The sequence below is a fragment of the Sparus aurata genome, chromosome 10 (assembly GCF_900880675.1).
Source record: "Sparus aurata chromosome 10, fSpaAur1.1, whole genome shotgun sequence".
Lineage (NCBI taxonomy): Eukaryota > Metazoa > Chordata > Actinopteri > Spariformes > Sparidae > Sparus > Sparus aurata.
The window spans coordinates 35,167,556-35,187,295 of NC_044196.1; the positions used below are offsets into that span (position 1 = coordinate 35,167,556).

Here is a 19,740-nt window from a genome sequence, read left to right on the forward strand (position 1 = left end):
GGAAGAGATATCTGCTGAAGTTAGCATGCTAACCAGCTAGCCCTGGTTGTCCTGGTCCAAAGCTCTTGTGCTAGCGGTGTTAGCACCTACTCTTCATCATGCTCTGAGCTCCCAGTCTGGACCACTAGCTCCATTGCTACCTGTGCTAACTAGCTAATGGTAGCTACTGTAAGCAGCATGTAGTGCTAATTCTGGTGAAATGCTACCCCCTCTTTGTTCCAACTATGAATTTCTATAAAATTCTTACATATTGCACCTTTAAATAATTAGGTCTAATCTCTGTTAATGCTGTTTTATTTTTGCAATATGAAACATTCTTTAAATATGCACAATCCCTGATTAATTTTTGATTTTCACAATCGAAGATCAGCATCTTAAAATGCAGTTTACAGTAAATGTTTGCTTTCAATAAAGACCTGAAGTTTCACTTCAGGTCTTCCAGGGGAGAATGTTTGGGCATGTCTGCATTACAGTTTGTTCATCTGTTCATTCATTCATTCATTCATTGTAGTGAATCTTTATCTGGTAGCTGTCCTACCACTCATCCTCATATCAATACATTATATCTCTCCTCCACAGTTCCCGCCCTTGGTACTGTTTATCCTGTGAATGAGGTCATGCAGATATTCAAGTCTGATTGAAACAAAGTGGGAACATAATGTCATGAATGTGACAGCTACGGACTCATAATAAGGATCAGAGAATAGAGCTGCTGATGGTCTGTGTTCACTGTATTGTGTTAACTGTAAGTACCAGATAAGAAGCAGTGGGAGGGCGGGTCCAACGTGCTGTGCCAGCAGTATGAGAGGAAGCTGAGAGTGTACCCGTTTATTCTCCACCTGTACCTGGAGAGAAACATGCAGAACAGTGAGGAGGAACACACATTCACAGCTTGTTCAGGTGCTGTGCTCACATAAACACTGTGTATTCACCCTGTGCTCACCAGGCTTAATGCTGTCAGAACAAAGACAAGCCTCAGATACACATTTGTAACTGAACTGATTGTCCTCACAGGAAAGCAGATTTTCTGTGTAGTTTCCTGTGTGAAAGAGTCGCCAAGTGTTGACAACCGTCCTGGTCAGCGAGCACTGGCTGTGTGATAAACAACAGAAACACACTCAGAGAGTGTTTGTGTGTGTTTGTGTTGTGTCTCATCTATTTATCTTGTTTCAGGAAAATCATCAGCGGAGCAGTTCAGTCCTGTGAGTTTCTGTTCTGTTACACACATAACACTGAGTTCAAAGGTCATCAAATGTTATCAGGAGTTCAAACTCTCTAAAGAACAGAACATTCCCTTCATCACAAAGGTTTCATTTACCACTGGCTGTTGTATTGGATTGTTTCATAATGTACATCTACAAATGTGTGAATATAAAATAACACACAGTATTCACACCACACCATGTATCATAGATAGTTCACTGCTGTGTGTTCCAGCAGAAGGAGGTTGCAGAGCAGATCCCGTCTGCCTCTGAGCTGCAGTCAAAGCGCCGTAAGAGAGACTCGACACTAGAGGACGCTGTCCTAAAGGACTTGGAGGCAGAGTTGGAGGCTGAAGCCAAGATTTCTGTTAGGTGAGCGCTCTTTAATACTGTGCAGGGTCTGTAACCTCCAGACACATCCAGTCTCTGTTAGTCTGCTTTAACCTCAACAGAAACAATAACCTGTGCCTCAGTTCCCAAAGAAACAATGACAAAAAGCTTGCTAAGAAATGTTTGTGTTAAATACATTTAGATTCAAAACTAAATCCTTATGATGGTATTTAATTCCCTCCATACTGAACAATATTGGTGCACATCCTCTCTGTAGTGGACACAAGCTGGCTCGCGCAACAAGGTTGTTAATAACATCTTTACAAATCAATGATTACTCTGCATGAAGCCGTTTTATTTGATTTATTTGTTTCTGGTTGTTTTTCCCGTTTTGAAACAGTCCTCATCTGCTTCAGCGGTTACAGGAGACGCTTTTTTTACTGTGACGCTCCAGAAACTTTCCACCAGCAGGAAGGCAAATAGATAATGATGGAATTTTGTTTTTTGGTTGAACTTATCCTTTAAAGTTCTCCTTTGATTTTGCAGAATATATACCATCTCACAAGATACATCCATTTTTCAGTATATGTACAGTGATGATGACATCCAGTAGAAACACGTCAGGATCACTCTGGCTCTGTCACTGTACAGGCTGCTGACATGTTCACTCAGTACATCAATGTGCTGCGCTGCCACGGCATTACTCCTCCTGTGTGTGAGCAGTGTGTGTGTGTGAGCAGTGTGTGTGTGTGTGTGAGCAGTGTGTGTGTGTGTGTGTGTGTGAGCAGTGTGTGTGTGTGTGTGAGCAGTGTGTGTGTGTGTGTGTGTGAGCAGTGTGTGTGTGTGTGTGTGTGTGTGTGAGCAGTGTGTGATGTTGTAAGAGTGGTGACTGAGGACGACGGAGCATGCACACGCACACACACACACAAGCAATCACATGGTGTAAAGATGAAAATGATTGTTCTTATTCATAAAATCACTTAGACATCCATTCTGACAACTGCCCAGTTACACACACACACACACACACACACACACACACACGCTCCAGTGATTCTTGCAGTTATGAAACAGACAAGAGGCGAACGGGCGCCACCTCAATCACACTGACTGTCAGATCAGTGGGGCGAATATTATTATTTAAAATGCACACTCACTGAGTCTCACACACACACACACACACACACACAGTCCTGCCCTTCACCTAGTTTATGTATCCAGCTTACATAAACAGGATTGTCTGGAGGAACACACACTCAGATGCACAAACTGTGTAAACATCCTGCAGACAGCAGCCTCCAGCATCAGCACCAGCTCGCAGGAAGTCAGCTCTCATTGAGCAATTCTCACTGAATTATCTTCACCACATTGACCATCACACTGACGTGTCCTCGCAAAGGTGCTGCACACACACGCAGAGGTCCAAGCTCACACACACACACACACACACACACACACACACAGGCAGCAGTGTGTCCTCTCTGCGCTCGATGCCTCCTGCTGCTTCATCTCTGATCGCACTCATTCATGTACGTGTGTGTGTGTGTGTGTGTGTGTGTTTACGTGATGCCCTGCAGAGACAGATGGTTTGTTTTTGTGTTAAACCTGTTGGAAAAAGGGAAGAGAGGGATGATTTCCAGCAGACGAGAGAGGACGGCTCTGGTTCTGCTGTTCTGACCTCAGATCAGTTCTACAGTCAGAGGACCGCTGGGTTTATAGATCCAGCTGCAGAAGCAGGATCCATTTTCTCTACTTTCTCTTCCTCCCAACAAGAATCAGAGCATGGATTGGCCTCCTTGCTGCCCACATGTTAACTCGTCTTCTCCTCTCACGTGGAGCCCTGAGGAGCAGCTGCTGCCCAGTCTGGGTCGGGGTTCTGCCCCTCCTGCAGAACCTGAAGCTGCAGACCCTCGTCTCATTTGTGTGTCCACCTCTGTGCTCAGGGATCTTTCCCGTGGAGTATTTGGTTCAGTTTTCTCTCTCACAGGCTGTCAGCAGAGATGGACAGAGTACTCGACCCCAGTACTTGAGTAAGAGTACAAATACTACTGGTCAAAATTTACTTAGTTACAAGTAAAAGTAGCTCAGTCAACATGTTACTCGAGTAAGAGTAAAAAAGTACTTGCTTTGAAAGGTACTTAAGTATCCAAAAGTACATGCTTTTAAATTTACTTTAGGTAAAAGTAAGAGTACATTTCTTATTTTTCACATCAATGAATTACTATATTTTTTTCTAAATGAATTTAAGGACCTTTTAACTCTTGTTTCTGAGAATGAACTCTGTGAAACCACCTGCACTGATGTGCTTGCTTTTAGAACCACAATGTTATATAAAGCCTGCAGAAACACTTATAAAAACAGATACAATGAATGGGATCATAGGAGGACAGCAGATGTTGCAGATGCAGATGTTTATTAACAATCAGTAAAACTGTAACCAAATGAACCTGCACCGTCCAACTAACTCTCTATCATTTAGCTAAGTTGGGAACTGGAACCCCCTCAGAGACCAATGTTGTCCCCAGACCACTGGCTGAGAATCACTGCTTTACAATAAACTACATCTGATGCAGCCATTGTCGCGGTTTTGTGTTGACAAACACAGTCGAGAGCGTGGCTACTTTGGTGGTATCCTTATGGGGAGGATGTCGTATTTCCGCTTTTACGTAGATCCCAGTGGAGAGCGTGCACTGTGATAGGTTTCCTTCTTTGACAAACACAGCTTTTGTCCAATAGTATTTTAGAAAAGAAAAAAGAAAAGAGCAGACCTGAAAGTAACGAGTACTTTTCAGCCTTCCTAGAAATTAACTCGAGTAAAAGTAAAAATATTTGTCTTGGAAATGTATTCAAGTAAGAGTAATAAGTACCAAAGAAATCTAATACTCAAGTAAAGTACAAATCCTCTGGATATGTACTTAAGTACAGTACTCAAGTAAATTTACTCCATTACTGTCCACCACTGGCCGTCAGCCTGATGGTCTGCCTCTCTGTGAACTGTAAATGTGAAGTTCTGAGTTCTGAGGTTCTGAGGCTCTGAGGTTCTGAGGCTCTGAGGCTCTGAGGTTCTGAGGCTCTGAGGCTCTGAGGTTCTGAGGTTCTGACGTTCTGAGGCTCTGAGGTTCTGAGGCTCTGAGGCTCTGAGGTTTTGAGGCTCTGAGGTTCTGAGGCTCTGAGGTTTTGAGGCTCTGAGGCTCTGAGGTTCTGAGGTTCTGAGGCTCTGAGTCTCTGAGGTTCTGAGGCTCTGAGGCTCTGAGGTTCAGAGGCTCTGAGTCTCTGAGGTTCTGAGGCTCTGAGGCTCTGAGGTTTTGAGGCTCTGAGGCTCTGAGGCTCTGAGGTTCTGAGGCTCTGAGGTTCTGAGGCTCTGAGGTTCTGAGGTTCTGAGGCTCTGAGGTTTTGAGGCTCTGAGGCTCTGAGGCTCTGTGGTTCTGAGGCTCTGAGGTTCTGAGGCTCTGAGGCTCTGTGGCTCTGAGGTTCTGAGGCTCAGAGCCTCTGAGGTTCTGAGGCTCTGAGGTTCTGAGGTTCTGAGGCTCTGAGGTTCTGAGGCTCTGAGGTTCTGTGGCTGGGATAGAATGATGATGGTCATGTAGGTGATATTCACTTGTTTATGTTCTGTGTTGGTCACAGAACGGGTCTTTTGGGTCCAGACAGACCGTATTGGGCCTCATTCATGAAATCTAAATGAGCAGATCTGATTGTGCTGATTAATGTTTCCACACTGGGAATAAATTTGCACGAGCATCACTAAACCCACGGGCTGATGTTCTGTCACATGGTGCTGCTGGGAAATGGCTTTAATTCATCTACGTGTTGCTGAAGGCTTTGTGAGCCGGCGTGACAGCAGCCAGTCAGATTAACAATCAACTTTCACAGTGACGAACTAGCTTTCATTGTCAATGTGTGCTGTTATTTTCTTCAACAGACTTCAGATCTCTCTCTGTATCTGATGTCATCCTTCGTCTCAGGCACAGCAGCCTCCTGACTTCATGTTCATCATCTAATCATTAAGTCAGGATCAATAGAAACTGGGTTGTTCTGGTCTCCTGCAAGAACAGAGACGTCAGGAAACAGCAGAGGACAGAAAGGATGTTCTGCATGAATTTGACTTGTATACATTGTTCTGGTAATGTAGTGATGAACGTGTTTGTGTCCAACTTCCAACAGGCTGCACGTGGACAAGAAGAGAAGAAGAGAGGAGGTGGAGGAGGTGAGGAGGTGGAGGAGGTGGAGGAGGTGGAGGAGGACCCGGCTGACGAGGTGATCTGCTTCATTAGAAGTTAATTTCAGTCTTTAACTCTTCAGAGTTATCTGGTTTAATGATGCGTCATGAAGAAGTGATCTCAGCCACAGTTGTTATTAATTAATGGTTCCAATAATTCGTCTTCCAGTTTTCGATCATAAGACACTTTAGTTTCCTCACCGCCACATTTATCAACACACACACTTTTCACACGCATGTCTGTCTTTATTGTCGCCCCAGGCTAACGTTAGCGCAGACAGGTGGGATAACGAGTGTGATTAAGGTTAATAATAGCATTACATCAGGCAGCGGCTGTACGTGTGTGTGTGTGTGTGTGTGTGTGTGTGTGTGTGTGTGTGGTGATGTGCTTCACTTTGATTAGCAACAGTCCCAGTTTTACCCTCCACCGCGCTCTGTTTTCCTCTCCGGCCCTTCATCTCCTGGGATCCTGTCATGTCCACTCTGACTTCCGTCTCCAGCTTTGTTTTTTCCCCTCACATTTGTTTCAAGTGGAAAAGATGATTTAAACTCATTATGTCAGCCCATTGAGTTCTTATTCTTCTGAGACGGAGGTGCCAACGCGAGTCGACAAGCTCTAAAAAGGATTAGGTTTGAACAATGAAGGTGATCATTAAGCTGCTGTATGTTCTTACTGCACAAACAAACCCGGGACAAGTGAAGTCAAACAACCAAAAAAGAGATGTGGTTATCACACTAAAATGTTAGTTGACATTTTCATGAAACAATTCCATTCAAAATCAAGCTCATGAAGACACTTTGATGCTGCTGAGGCGAATGGAAGAATCCAATTAAAGTTAAACCACTAAGCCCCACCGCTCGTCTCCACTGTTGCTACGCACATCAAGTTTCCATTCAAGCAAAGCAGATATGCAGTTTTTCATTATGTAAATGGAAGATTTACCACTAAAATAAAAATAATGCTAACAACGGGCCTCCACTTCAGATGGACGTTCACAGAAGCAGGTTTCTCAGCGTGCGTCAGTAGAACTTCAGTGACTGCTGTGGTCAGCTAGCTAACTTAAGTTTGTGTTCATAATCTGTGACCTTAACCTGCAACTCGACTCAAACCAGTTAGCTAAATACGTCCGCTTGTCTAACGCAGCATTAGTTAAAGCCCCTGTACGGAGTTTTTAACTGGATATAGAAAAGTCTCTGGTTTCTGCTGATGTGTCTCTGTTACCTAAAACAGCAAATGAGCCCATCAGCGTGAAGATACGCTTTTTCTAAGTAGTCTAATTCTATACCTCTGAAAGGCATTGGTCGGGTCGGACCACTGACGAAACGATTTACGGCAGTCAGACCGGAACTGACGACATTCAGGATACGGCATAGCTGTTTTGTTGCTACGCTAGTCAGTGCTAACCGAGCTAAAACTTTTGTCATGGCTGATAATGAGACAAAGAAAAGAAAAAGAATTCGAACCGAAGACCAACAAAAGGCCAAGAGGGAATCCGATCGAGCTAGGGCTAAAACACGGATAAACATTGGCGATTCCTTCGAGAGATGGAGAGAGTTGCAGGGGCTTGAAGGGAGAGTCGGATCCAGAATTCGCCCGATTCCTCCTAGACAGGTTTGTAAATTTTATTTCATTTATGAAATGTAATGCGGGACGTAGTTTACAGCAATACATGAATTTATGTTGTTACAACAAAGCTGGCTAACGTTACCACTAGATTAGCTCTAGATACTACACTCGTGAAAACGACAACAAACGTCTTAGATCAGCATCCATTTCAGCTGTGTGTATCAGCCCAGCCGACCTGCAACGATGCATCGGTAATATCCTCTGTCATTATAAATGATTCAGTTTCTTACTTAGAACAAAACATCCATCACAATCACTGTGACTTTGCTGTAACGCTAGCTCTGTAGCACCGTGGGTAATAATATATAGCTGGGAAATTGCAGCGCAACAGCAGCATTACTTTGTTTCACCGGCGGCATATTATATTAAGTAGACATACAAATAGACACATTACCTCGTCCATATGCACGCTGCAGATAGCTGCTAAAAAAAAAAAAAAAAAAAAAAAGTTTTCAAAGCAAGTCCTGTCGTCTTTCCTAGGTTTCCAAAACAAATCTACACGCGCCGGCCGGACAAACGTCTTCTTGTTAGTAAGCTAGTTTGCTAGCATGCTAACGTTACGACACAAAAACACTCCATTCCTCACATTATCTTACTCTTCTTTCCGTACTCCGATCTCTTTCATATTGACAATCAGTTTTAGCACACACCGCTCCAACAGGTGACACAGCTGCCCTTTGGTGCGTGAGGACAGCGAATGGTCACTTCACTGAAATCTGTATAACAGTAAAAAAAAGAATTCATATCCTGTTTTGTTTTCACAATTAATTTAATTTCTTCTAATCCTGTCGCACATAACGACAAACCCCAGCAGTTATCAGGCGTCAGCATGCTGACAGGAAGTGGAACTCCAGGTGAAGTGGAGGAGGACGAGGAGGAGGACAAGGAGGAGGAGGAGGACGAGGAGGAAGAGGAAGAGGAGGACAAGGAGGACGAGGAGGAAGAGGAAGAGGAGGACAAGGAGGAGGAGGAGGACGAGGAGGAAGACAATGTTGAGTCAGCGAAGCCGGGGATTTTAACCCGCCTGGTGAGGTTGGTATGACGACACACTGGGCAGTAAGGAGCACACACTTCATGTCAGGTCCGATTCAGAGCGTCTACGCCAGTTTTAAACAACATCCTGCTATCGTGCAACGAGCAACAGCTGAAGTGTTCAGCAGCAGATCAGTCTGAACTCAGAGTCCTACCTGTGGAGGTGACAGTGATGTCATTGTCTTAACTGTACATTTGACTGACTTTTACAGCCACAGGAGAAACAGGAGCTAATTGGTGATGTACATCTGAGTCAGCAGTGATTACAAACTATCAGGGGAAATCCAGCTATCATAAAGGCTGAAATCACAGAGTTCCTGAGAAACGTGTGTTGAGACAGGCTGAGACACCTCAGGCACTTAGAAGACTGACGAAGAGCCCGATCACAGTCTCTCTGTAGAAGATATGATATACAGGAGCAGCTGACGTTAACGATAAGCTTGTTAACGAGCACAAACTAATGAAGTCTGTCTCTGTCTCTCAGCAGCATCTTCCCCTTCTCCTGGTTCTTCAGGACCCCTGAGAGACGTGGCTGACATGAATATGACCTGTTGCAACAGTAGAGGGTCTGTTTTCTATCAGCGTTCTGTTGTACCTCTTTAATGGTACTATGAGAAAATACATTCTGTTATTCTTGTAAATATTGTTTCTTATTACATTTATGGTTTGTGTTTGTTTGTATTATGGATGGAGACTTTGCTACCAGCTGGACTCATATTGTATCTGTGGCTACAAAACACAAACTGGATCCACTCTTTGGTCTTCTTGTCCTACAACAGTCAGACTGTGTTCGCTCTGCATCTGCTGTGACTTTGTAGATATGTACAGTGATGGAATGCATGTATATATATATATATGTGCAATAAATACATTTACTTTGGTACTCTACTTAAATACTGTAGAAATCATTTTTACATCTTTTTCCGCAAACTGGCAATGACACAGACTCTTGATCAGCATTTCAAAAGACTTAATTCACAATCATGATAATGTTTTCTACAACCTGTGAAGGTGTTTTATAACCTCACTGACTGCTTCTGTTACTCACTGAGCAGATTAGGGCTGCACGAAAAATCGTAAAAAAATTGCGATCTCGATTCACACATACACGTGATCTCATTTCCACACAGCGATTCTGAAGCATTTTATATCTCGAGCTGAATCACAAACAAATGCTCCTATTTTCCTCCCGGATTTTTTGAAGCGCCCTCAAACGCAGCACTTGATTCAGTGGAGGAAGGCCGCCTGCAGCTGAGTGTTTGGAAGGAGTGAGTGAGAAGCCGTTATTAGACGGGGCAGCAAGCCGCCAATCTGCCCGTCCTTTTGGCGGCTAGGTCCGCAGTTTTAGACAGAGGGCGGCAAATTGAGGGTCTGTTTTGGTCCGCCGATTTGCCGCCTCGCCTGCTAGATGGGCAACTGGACAGCCGCTGAGATCCGGGAGATGCTAGCGTCTCCTGGATCTCTAGCTTGTTGTTGTAGTGCAAGCTAGGAACGGTCGCTACTTTCAAATTAAAAGCCCCCCGCTAAGAACCCAGTTCTAAACTCCAATGGGGTGCAATGTAAAGCTCTTATTTTGAAGATAAATTCGTTGTCAACTGTTCACAGCCCAACGTCGGGCTTCATGTCACGTCACATGTTTACTCGATGAATATTACCCCTCTGTTTTAGAAAGCCGACCACAGCAGCTATCACATATCACCTAGCCAAAGATACGGCCCCAATAAACACTGTACAACATGAGGGATTAAAGGATGCCCTCTCATCTTGGAGACTTTTTTTTTTTTTTTTACTTTTGTAAAAATCATTTTTCATCCAATGATAGAACTTTAACAAAACAAAAAAAACATTACTTTGCATACTACAATGTTTTTTTTTTGTTTTGTTCAAGTTCATCAGTGCAATAAACATTTTGTGAAAAAAATCGTGCCAGAGAATCGTGATCTCAATTCTAAGCAAAAAAAATCGTGATTCCCATTTTTTCCAGAATCGTGCAGCACTAGAGCAGATCATGTGCTGCATCACAGAAGTCAAAGAACTGCATCTTCAAATCAATTTATTTTATCAGCAATCACTTTAAAAAAACACTGATTCTGATAATCAGAAATGATCAGACTGATACATTATTGACCCAAAATATAAAGTAAATACAAACCTTAAAGTATCATTTACATTTAATTGTAATTATATTACTAAACTTCAGCAAATGTATTGTCAGAAAAGTACTTTAAGTACTTCAGTCATTTAATATCAGAAACTTTTACTCTTTCTGTGGGTGACTTTCAGTTTTAACAAAAGTAATATTTAACACAATATCTTTACTTTTACTCAAACATGAGTACATCAGGACTTTTGACAACACTTTACAAATTGCACCTTTAAATTCAGTGTTCAGTTGCTGTTCTGTGGATCACGTGAACACCAGCTCCTCTCCATCAAACCAGTTTCACATCCACAGCAGGAATTAAAGAGCTTTCAGTGTGTGAAGATGAACTCAGATGTAAGCAGCAGTTCATTCCTTCATACAGCCCACGTCTTGGCAGGGCGCTACTTGTATAATCGCTCTGCATTAATCATGTTTGATGTATATTTTAATGCAGTTTTTGGGGTCTGTTATGTAAAGTGTGAGTAACAGAACCAGCTTCAGTCCAAACGCTTCCACAGCTCCTCATTGTGCCGACTGTCAGATTCACAGGAACACATCCAAGGATTTATTCTGCTGCACGCCAGAGACGCCGCCGCTGAACATTTCCACTCCACTGTGTGTGTGTGTGTGTGTGTGTGTGTGTGTGTGTGTGTGTGTCTGTCAGAGTGTGTGTGTGTGTGTGTGTGTGTCTGTCAGAGTGTGTGTGTCCTCATAAGTGCACACCTTGAGCTCCTGTCAGTATCACCTTGTGGAAACTCCACTTTCCTCCTGTCAATCTGAATTAGCTAAGTGTTCTATCTGTGTGTGTGTGTGTGTGTGTGTGTGTGTGTGTGTGTGTGTGTGTGTGTGTGTGTGTTTTGCATTCAGAGCAGATGTTTGTTACCTGCCGTAAATATGTAAAAATGTGTTTTATGTTAAGTTATAGATTACTTTAAAGCGGCTCCAGGTAGTTTTGGTATTTCCTCCATAACTGAGTGAACAAGCTGTTCCTAGAACACTGTTTGAAGTTAGAGGGGTGGCAGGGTCCGCCACATATAAATAAAGTAAAACTATATAAACTGTGATGTCCTTTAAGGTCAGTTTTTTTAATTCAGTCATGAAAACAAACAAAGTGCACCTTTTAAAAGTGACGTGTGAGTGTTGTGTGTGTGTGAGTGTGTGTGTGTATGTGTGTGTGTGTGTGTGCGTGTGTGTGTGTGTGTGTGTGAGTGTGTGTGTGTGTGTGTGTGTGTGTGTGTGTGTGTGTGTAGGGGGTAACTGTGTCATCTGGACTGAACCATGGTGGTAGAAGCAGGAAAACTTTGCCTCATCCTCTGCTCATATTGTCAGATGGCCCAAAATAACACACACATGATTTATCTCACACTCGACCACACACACAATATCCTGTCAGACATAATGAAACACACTCGTATGAAACAACACACACACATCGTATACTTTAATTCTCACACACACACACACACACACACACACAGATTACAATAACAGCGCAGAAGTGGAAGCGGACACATTAATGATATTACAGTCATCCTAGACGCCACGGTTTCCACGGCAGCCGAGAGCGCCGGTGCCACTGAGCGATACAAACATCAGTCACCCCGCTGACTCACACTGGACCAGTGTGTGTGTGTGTGTGTGTGTGTGTGTGTGTCTCCAGTTTAACAAAGTTCATTCATGTCTAACCTCCTGATGAGGTGCTGCAGGCCATTCACAGTTATAGTCTCTCTAACCCCCCCCTCTCTCTCTCTGGTTGGCATGGAATCAGCAGAAACACACACAACTCACACACACACACTGATAGTGTAGTATGTTTGTGTGTGGGGGGGGGGGGGGGGGGGGGGGGGGTGATGTCACACATTCCGTTTTCCATTGACATAACTGGATTGGGAATGTTTGGGGTAGAGGGGCCATAAGATGATAATTGTGTTTTCCTTAGGAGGAGTGTGTGTGTGTGTGTGTGTGTGTGTGTGTGTGTGTGTGTGTGTGTGTGTGTGTGTGTGACCCTCAGGCTTTGCACATCTTTATTTTTCTTATTGTCAACAAAGTGTTAAAAAGATCAGAACCCAGAATCAGAAGTCGTCCCCAACGTGTTCCTTCAGAGGACAAACACTGTAAATCTGGTCCTGGAGCAGCCGCTCACTGTCGGGTTTAACTAATGTAAGTCAAACACCAGTAAACAGCAGAGAGGGACTATTTCAGGTGTAGATTAAAGGGAAAGTTCACCCTAAAATAAAAGATTGAGTCACTATCTACAGTCATGTTGATGAAGGTCAGGTGAAGCTTCTGGAGCTCTGGACTCGTTTTGAAATGTAAAGAAATGTCTTGTGGACTCCAACATGTTTCCATCAGCATGAGGGTGATTAGTTAATGACTGAATTAATATTTTTGGTGAAGCTCTGCGTTAATATACACAGTTGTTGTCTCAGTGATTTGGATGACTGTGTGTCGTTGAGTGAACACAGAGGAGTCAGACGTGGAGGGAGCAGGGCGGTGTGGTTTTTATCTCGATGGATCTGATGACAGTAAAATATTTTAATTGTCTGTAATTCGTCTTAACAGTTTGGTTTTCAACATTTGAACAAAGATGTGTGAGCAGCTCACTTCAGTCATCCAGCCTGTTTCCACAGCAGATCCAGGGCAGCAGAGTTGTTGCAGCGACTCGTCTTTTCTCATCATCATTCACTCACTTCTAGAAAAAACACGTGAAAACAGTTTGATTTCATTAGAAGCAGTTTGGAATAATCTCACTGCATGAGCATGGTTTTTCACTTCTTTTAACAAAATGAGGTTAAAGGACTTAAACACAGAACGAACTGACTGGACGAGAGGAGAAACCATCTTAAATGGAGTCCTGTTGTTTCCTGGATGAGGACGGGTTCCGTCTCTGCTCCTGCAGGATGATCGATGGTTCAGCTTTTGTCGTTTCAGCTGAAAGGTCGTAACGAGCGTCTGCAGCCGTCTTACTGCGTCTGGGAAACATCTGAGCAGCTCGTTCAGCTTCAGACTTTATGAGGTTTTATCATTCAGTGACTTCTTCAATCAGTTTCTCTCAAAGACAAAGACTCAAACCAGCTCTCGTTCCTCGCTGGCCCAAACTCTCCAGGAAGACATGAGACACTCAACCACAAAAACCCAAATCACTGAAGGAACCTCACAGGTTCTGATTCTGATTCTTGCTTTTCCTTCACCCTGAAACCCAGTTTCTTGTGGACACTTAAACAACTCCACACGGTCGTCTGTGGTCCGATGTGGCGGGTCGTGACCTTGGTGACACGAGTGTCCGGGTACTGGAGTCCATTAGAGGAATGACTTTACCCGCTGGAGTTTGGACCGGCCGGTTGCTAAGCTGAAGACGAGGAAGACAAGAAGCAGAGCCAGGCGTTACCCACAACACAGCCATGATGTGCCACACACACACAACTGACCCAAACCCACAATAAATTCTGACCCGACCCAGCCCGGCCCGGCCCAGCCCGGCCCGGCCCTTCCTCCTGCAGCCACAAATGGGAAACCCAGGCCGACCTCGTGTGTGTGTGAGGTATTAGTTCTGTCACAGTGTGTTTCAGCTACACATCAGTTTATGTGTGATGTTGAGTGCATGTACCTACGTGTGTGTGTGTGTGTGTGTGTGTGTGTGTGTGTGTGTGTGTGTGTTCTTACTGTTGTGGTTCGTTGATGGAAAACTTAGAATCTAGTTTTCCTCTGTGTCACAGCAGCGTTCACCCGAAAGGTTGGAAGCAGAGAGGAGGAGGAGGAGGAGAAGGAGAAGGAGGAGAAGGAGGAGGACGAGAAGGAGGAGGAGAAGGAGGAGGACGAGGAGGAGGAGGAGGAGGACGAGGAGGAGGAGGACGAGGAGGAGGAGGAGGAGGACGAGGAGGAGAAGGAGAAGGAGGAGGAGGAGGAGGAGAAGGAGGAGGACGAGGAGGAGGAGGACGAGGAGGAGAAGGAGGAGGAGAAGGAGGAGGACGAGGAGGAGGAGGAGGAGGAGGAGGACGAGGAGGAGAAGGAGAAGGAGGAGGAGGAGGAGGAGGAGGACGAGGAGGAGGAGGACGAGGAGGAGGAGGAGGAGGACGAGGAGGAGAAGGAGAAGGAGGAGGAGGAGGATGAGAAGGAGGAGGACGAGGAGGAGGAGGACGAGGAGGAGAAGGAGGAGGACGAGGAGGAGGAGGAGGAGGAGGAGAAGGAGGAGGAGGAGGAGGAGGAGGAGAAGGAGGAGGAGGAGAAGGAGGAGGAGAAGGAGAAGGAGGAGGAGGAGGAGGAGGACGAGGAGGAGAAGGAGGAGGAGGAGGAGGAGGAGGAGGACGAGGAGGAGGAGGAGGAGAAGGACGAGAAGGAGGAAGGAGAGGAGGAGGAGGAGGAGGACGAGGAGGAGGAGGAGGAGGAGGAGGAGGACAGACGTGCAGCTCTCTGCAGGAGGACGACGCTCACAAGAAGTTTGAGGCTTTTTTTTTTTAGGGACTTTCATGTTTTGGTGCAGGTAGAGAGTGACGAGCGGAGGAGAAAGAGAGAAACACTGTCAGCTGTCTGATGTGGGCGTGTCCACAGCTATAAGTGCGGCTGCTCCTACCTGTGTTACTTACATCTCCTGCATGAGGCTCAGGACAGACACACACACACTCACACACACACTCACCTGTCAGCCGACACACCTGCCCTGCGCTCCAGAAGTTGTGCTCCACGTCCTCAGGTAAGACCGAGCTCCTCTTTACACCTGTTTTAAAGTTTAGTGCATCCGTCTGTATGTTGGTGGAATACACCTTTAAATCCTGTGACTGTGATGTTAAAAGTCAGGAAACTGATGAGCTCAGAATCTGAAGGACAGAAGAATATTTATTTTAGGTTGTACGAGCTGAACAGCTGAGAGTTCTGAGTCTACTTCACTGTACCTGCTGTTTGTAATGTAAAGTCACTTTGTCAGCTAATCTATATATTTTAAATTGAGGTGTTACAAAAATAAAATACACCTTTGATGCTTTTTCTTTTACAAACCTGCAAAATCCCTGTAAACTGTGACAAAGTGACTTTAAACAAACCGATGAGCTCAGAGTGACCGAGTGAAGTAGAATAATCACTCAGGTCGTTAAAACGTTCTCGTTAGTGCAGCTGAAGTTTAATATCCGTCTTCTCGGTCATTCTGAGGCCATCACTTTCTGACTTTGGAAAAGTGAAGTCGACTTTTAGAAATGTGAAGAACATTTACTTTAAAAAGATTAGTTCAGTTTTTGAGTGTTTGGAGTGTTTTATTTTGAAATTCCTCACAAATTAGCTGACTTTCCTTTCAAAACATTATATTTTATTATAAAACTGAGCACAAGTGTTTTATAATGATGTGTGTGTGTGTGTGTGTGTGTGTGTGTGTGTGATGATGCAGATAACTCATTTAAATAACGCCAGTTAAACTGCTGTCAGATAGAATCAGCTGTAGCTCAGCTGATCCGGGCCGAACGGGTCGAACAGTGTAAGTTAAAGCTCAGATGGATCGTCGTGGTGACGTCACTGGAGTGTTTCCTCGTCTGTAAACTGCTGAGGTTTATTTCCAATCAATCAATCAATCAATCAGAAGTTCAGACTCAGTTTGAGTTGGAGCATCGACACGTGATTCTGACGTGAGGACGGGTTTTAAACCGGTCCTTTGTTAGAACTGAGAACATGATGGTGCCGAGCTGTGATGAATGTAACTGAGTACATTTACTGAAGTAATGTACTCGAGTACTTTGAGGACTGAAGTGTTTAAATGTTAAATTGCGACCGGAGGTAAATGTTGTACTCTTTACTCGACTACATTCATATGATTACTTTAGTTACTTGTTACCTTACAGATTACACACTGCAGCATCCTGTCAGATTAATTCATCATTAATGAAGACAAAGAAACAGACTGATAATCAGAGACACACTGAGTGCAGATCAATAACACAGTCAACACTGTGACTACACAATATATACATACATGTTAACACATGTTACATTTACTTTTATTATACGTTTAATACTCGAGTACATCTGATGTCAGATACTTTAAGACTGATGTGACCTTCACTTAATATTTAACACCATATCTTCTTCATCTCCAAGTATGACTTTGGTTACAAACACTATAAGAATATGTATATATATATATATATATATATATATATATATATATATATATATATACACGTGTAAGTTGTTCAGGCTGTTCTGCTGGTCCTGCTGGTTCTGGTGGTCCTGGTGGTCCTGCTGGTCCCGGCCCACCCGCCCTCCCACTGTCACTTCCCAACACACTTTGCTCAAACACAAACTGAACCTTGAGGCGTGGAAACCCCACACAAGAGGAAAAAGCCGGGCCTTTCCCGGCCCCGCGGGGTTAATGGCCTCACACACACTCACACACACACACACTCACACACACACACACACACTCACACACACACACACTCAGCCCGACCCGTTAATTTGGTCGAAGCTGCAGTGTTAATGGCGTCCCCAGGGCCGCTCCACCATCACCCGGCGCTCCGGTCGGAGGGAAGTGGAGCTGGAAAGAAGTGCCATTTTAGAGGGCAAAGGTCAGGATCACCAGGAAAACATGACTTTACTGTTGACACACGTGTTGAAGGTGTGTGAGGGTGTGTGTGTGTGTGTGTGTGTGTGTGTGTGTGTGAGGGAGTGTGTGAGGGTGTGTGTGTGTGTGTGTGTGTGTGTGAGGGAGTGTGTGAGCACGTGCACGGAGGACACAGCCTACAGGAAGGCTTGAACCTGTGTGAGATCACAGAGCTGCTGTCATGTTGAACGTATAGGAGCTCACCTGTGGAGGTGCGAGTGTCAGCAGGTAGCTGTTAAACGAGGCGTGGAGAGAAGAGACAGACAGCTCGTCTTTATTCACATCAGCGGCTCAGTGACACGCCGGCAGACGGCAGGATGGGAAATCACCGTGGTGGGTGAAGGAGGCGGCTCAGGGCGACGCTGCAGGTGGAGGAAGGTTCAGGAGGAGAAGATCACCTCAGGTTGAGTCAGAGCTCACATGTTAGACAAGCAGCAGCTCAGAAACAAACCCGGTTCTGTGTGGTCTCCACATGGACCACACAGCACCGGCACCGATGGATCTACAGACTTAATAAACCTGAAGTAGGTTTTAGACTCAGCTTCAGCTCCATGGTGTAACAAGCTGTCTTCAGAATCTGTCACACTAAACGTGTTGGAGTTGGAAACACTCCGGTCTCTTCCGGTCGTACAGTAACCTCTAACGTACTCTGGTGTTCTGATTGGACCCTCCAGGCTGCCGTCCAGATGTCGCCGTGCATGACGTCACACTGCTGCCTGCTGGTCCTCCCGGTGATGTCACTGCTGCTGCTCTTCTCTCCGTTCAGCTGGAGCTACGAAGGCCTGACACCGGGATGTCACCTCCACCGTAAGTGCAGCACAGAGTGTGTTCATGAGGAGAGAGAACCTTTATTATCAGTGTGAAGTTTCCACAGCATGTTGATGTGTGAGGACAGATTGACCCAACACAGCTGCAGGACAAAGTGTTGCTGTTGTGTGTTTCTGCAAACCACAGATTGTGTCTGTGTTGTTACTGAAGCATCAGGACACTGTCAGACGTCAACACCAGGTCTGTAGAACTACATGTCAGGACTGATGAAGTCTTGTTCATCAGGTCAGAGCTGAGCGTCTTCACAGAGGCCTTCAGACAAAATGTAACTGTGTTATTTTAACTAGATGTCAGGATATTTCCCAGCTGAATTTCAAGCCAACAAATGATGTTTTCCTGACATTACTAACTGGTTCTTGTAGCTAACCCAACCAGACCATAAGCACAGCCTCAGCTGAGTCTTAAATGGATAACTGAAATGTAGTGAAACACATATTGCACTTGACCTCCTCCACCCTCATTCATCCCTCCATCCTCTCTCCGTCTGCAGCCTTCAACGTGACCATCCGCAGTGACCGCCGGGGAACCTGCAAGGGAACCCACCTGGTCTACGCCTGCGTGGGCTACTGCGAGTCCAGCGCCTTTCCATCCAGGTACTCTGTGCTGGTGGCCTCCAACTTCACCCACAACATCACCTCCGCGTCACGATGCTGCACCATCAGCAAGGATGCCAAGGTGAGGTGGAGGAGGTGCAGCAGTAACAGCCTCGAGTGTCTGCTGGTTTCTGCTCGTTGCTCATGTCCTCTGACTCGTCCTCCTTCAGGTCAAAGTGCGTCTGGACTGCCCTCGAGGTCGACACCACGACGAAATAGAGATCCTGACGGCGAAGGCGTGTCGCTGCGACATGTGCCGCAAGTCCCGCTACTGACCCGCCAAGACCCGCCGCGTACCAACGAACACCGGGACAAGAACCAAACCACAGTTTAGTCAGCGAGCGTCTTTGTGGCTGAATACAAGAATTACAGCGATGCAGCAGTAACTATCCTTCTGTCTGGGACAACTTCCACTTTAATTTATTTACTGGGAACAAAATCAGTTACTGTCAAAACCAGGTTTCCTTCTTCAGGTGAGGTTCAGTCAGGTGACATGGATCAGGGTTAGATCTAATGTTTGGTTGGTGTCACACCTCTTTGACCTTCAGATCAAAATGAGAAACACTTTCTAATGTTCATATTGGTGTTTGTGTGTGTGTTGGCTGTTTCTCTGTGTGTGTTGTGTAACAGGTGATGTGAGGGAGGTTGTTGTAGAACACACAGGTGTGTTAAAGGCTGTTTAACGTTCTGTCATCACACTTCTGTTCCTCCTGTCTTTGCTTTGACGCTCTGCAGACACTCGACTCTCTTCACAAATACAAATGATTAAAACAGTCACACTCGACTCAGCAGCAGGTGAAAGTACGCACACACTTCAACTCAGACACACTGATGTCTTTTTGGAATTTGCCATAAATGAATGAGCGCATCACATTTACATCAGTGACAGTATCACAGAACAGTCAGTGTCGTGCTGACCATCAACACAAAGCTCATCTACACAAGTAGTTTCATTATTCACAATAACCACTAAACAGACATGAGACCAAAGAATGTACACAAGTTTATTTATATTTATGAATTTGAACTAAAGGACATGTTTGTAAATAATATCTATTGATGAAACCAAAGAATGTTGGAAATGTTGATGAACTGAGAGGCGACAGAATGCACTGTATAGTTTGTGATGAGACTGTATTTCAATAAATCTCTTTTCTGCAGCTGTAGACTCGTTCACCTGCCTCCT

The 19,740-nt window shown here is 44.9% G+C and overlaps 2 protein-coding genes across 5 annotated transcripts; both read left to right on the plus strand.

The window, feature by feature from the left end:
* Nucleotides 1-5,763: 5,763 nt before the first annotated feature.
* gpha2 (glycoprotein hormone subunit alpha 2) lies at nt 5,764-19,720 on the plus strand. Of its 3 annotated transcripts, none has more exons than XM_030431427.1 (4): nt 5,764-5,786; nt 17,808-17,940; nt 18,452-18,636; nt 18,725-19,720. In XM_030431427.1, the coding sequence occupies exons 2-4, from the start codon at nt 17,820-17,822 to the stop codon at nt 18,827-18,829; spliced, it is 411 nt and encodes a 136-aa protein (XP_030287287.1). In that variant the 5' UTR covers nt 5,764-5,786; nt 17,808-17,819; the 3' UTR covers nt 18,830-19,720. The 3 variants fall into 3 exon arrangements, with proteins under 3 accessions (XP_030287287.1, XP_030287286.1, XP_030287288.1); XM_030431426.1 differs by lacking the exon at nt 5,764-5,786 and adding an exon at nt 14,954-15,240; XM_030431428.1 differs by lacking the exon at nt 5,764-5,786 and adding an exon at nt 17,233-17,536.
* On the plus strand, nt 7,824-9,301 carry LOC115590170 (troponin T, skeletal muscle-like). 2 transcript variants are annotated; one of them, XM_030431431.1, is made up of 2 exons: nt 7,824-8,407; nt 8,892-9,301. In XM_030431431.1, the coding sequence occupies exons 1-2, from the start codon at nt 8,205-8,207 to the stop codon at nt 8,941-8,943; spliced, it is 255 nt and encodes an 84-aa protein (XP_030287291.1). In that variant the 5' UTR covers nt 7,824-8,204; the 3' UTR covers nt 8,944-9,301. The 2 variants fall into 2 exon arrangements, with proteins under 2 accessions (XP_030287291.1, XP_030287292.1); XM_030431432.1 differs by having other exon boundaries at nt 7,833-8,407; nt 8,895-9,301.
* Nucleotides 19,721-19,740: the final 20 nt, after the last annotated feature.

What these genes read in the sequence shown, in the direction of transcription:
- gpha2 (XM_030431427.1), top strand. Translation starts at nt 17,820, where the DNA reads ATGTCGCCGTGCATGACGTCACACTGCTGCCTGCTGGTCCTCCCGGTG. An exon ending in ACCGGGATGTCACCTCCACC is followed by an intron (nt 17,941 to 18,451) that starts GTAAGTGCAGCA and finishes CTCCGTCTGCAG; the next exon opens with CCTTCAACGTGACCATCCGC. An exon ending in CCATCAGCAAGGATGCCAAG is followed by an intron (nt 18,637 to 18,724) that starts GTGAGGTGGAGG and finishes GTCCTCCTTCAG; the next exon opens with GTCAAAGTGCGTCTGGACTG.
- LOC115590170 (XM_030431431.1), top strand. Translation starts at nt 8,205, where the DNA reads ATGCTGACAGGAAGTGGAACTCCAGGTGAAGTGGAGGAGGACGAGGAG. An exon ending in ATTTTAACCCGCCTGGTGAG is followed by an intron (nt 8,408 to 8,891) that starts GTTGGTATGACG and finishes TCTGTCTCTCAG; the next exon opens with CAGCATCTTCCCCTTCTCCT.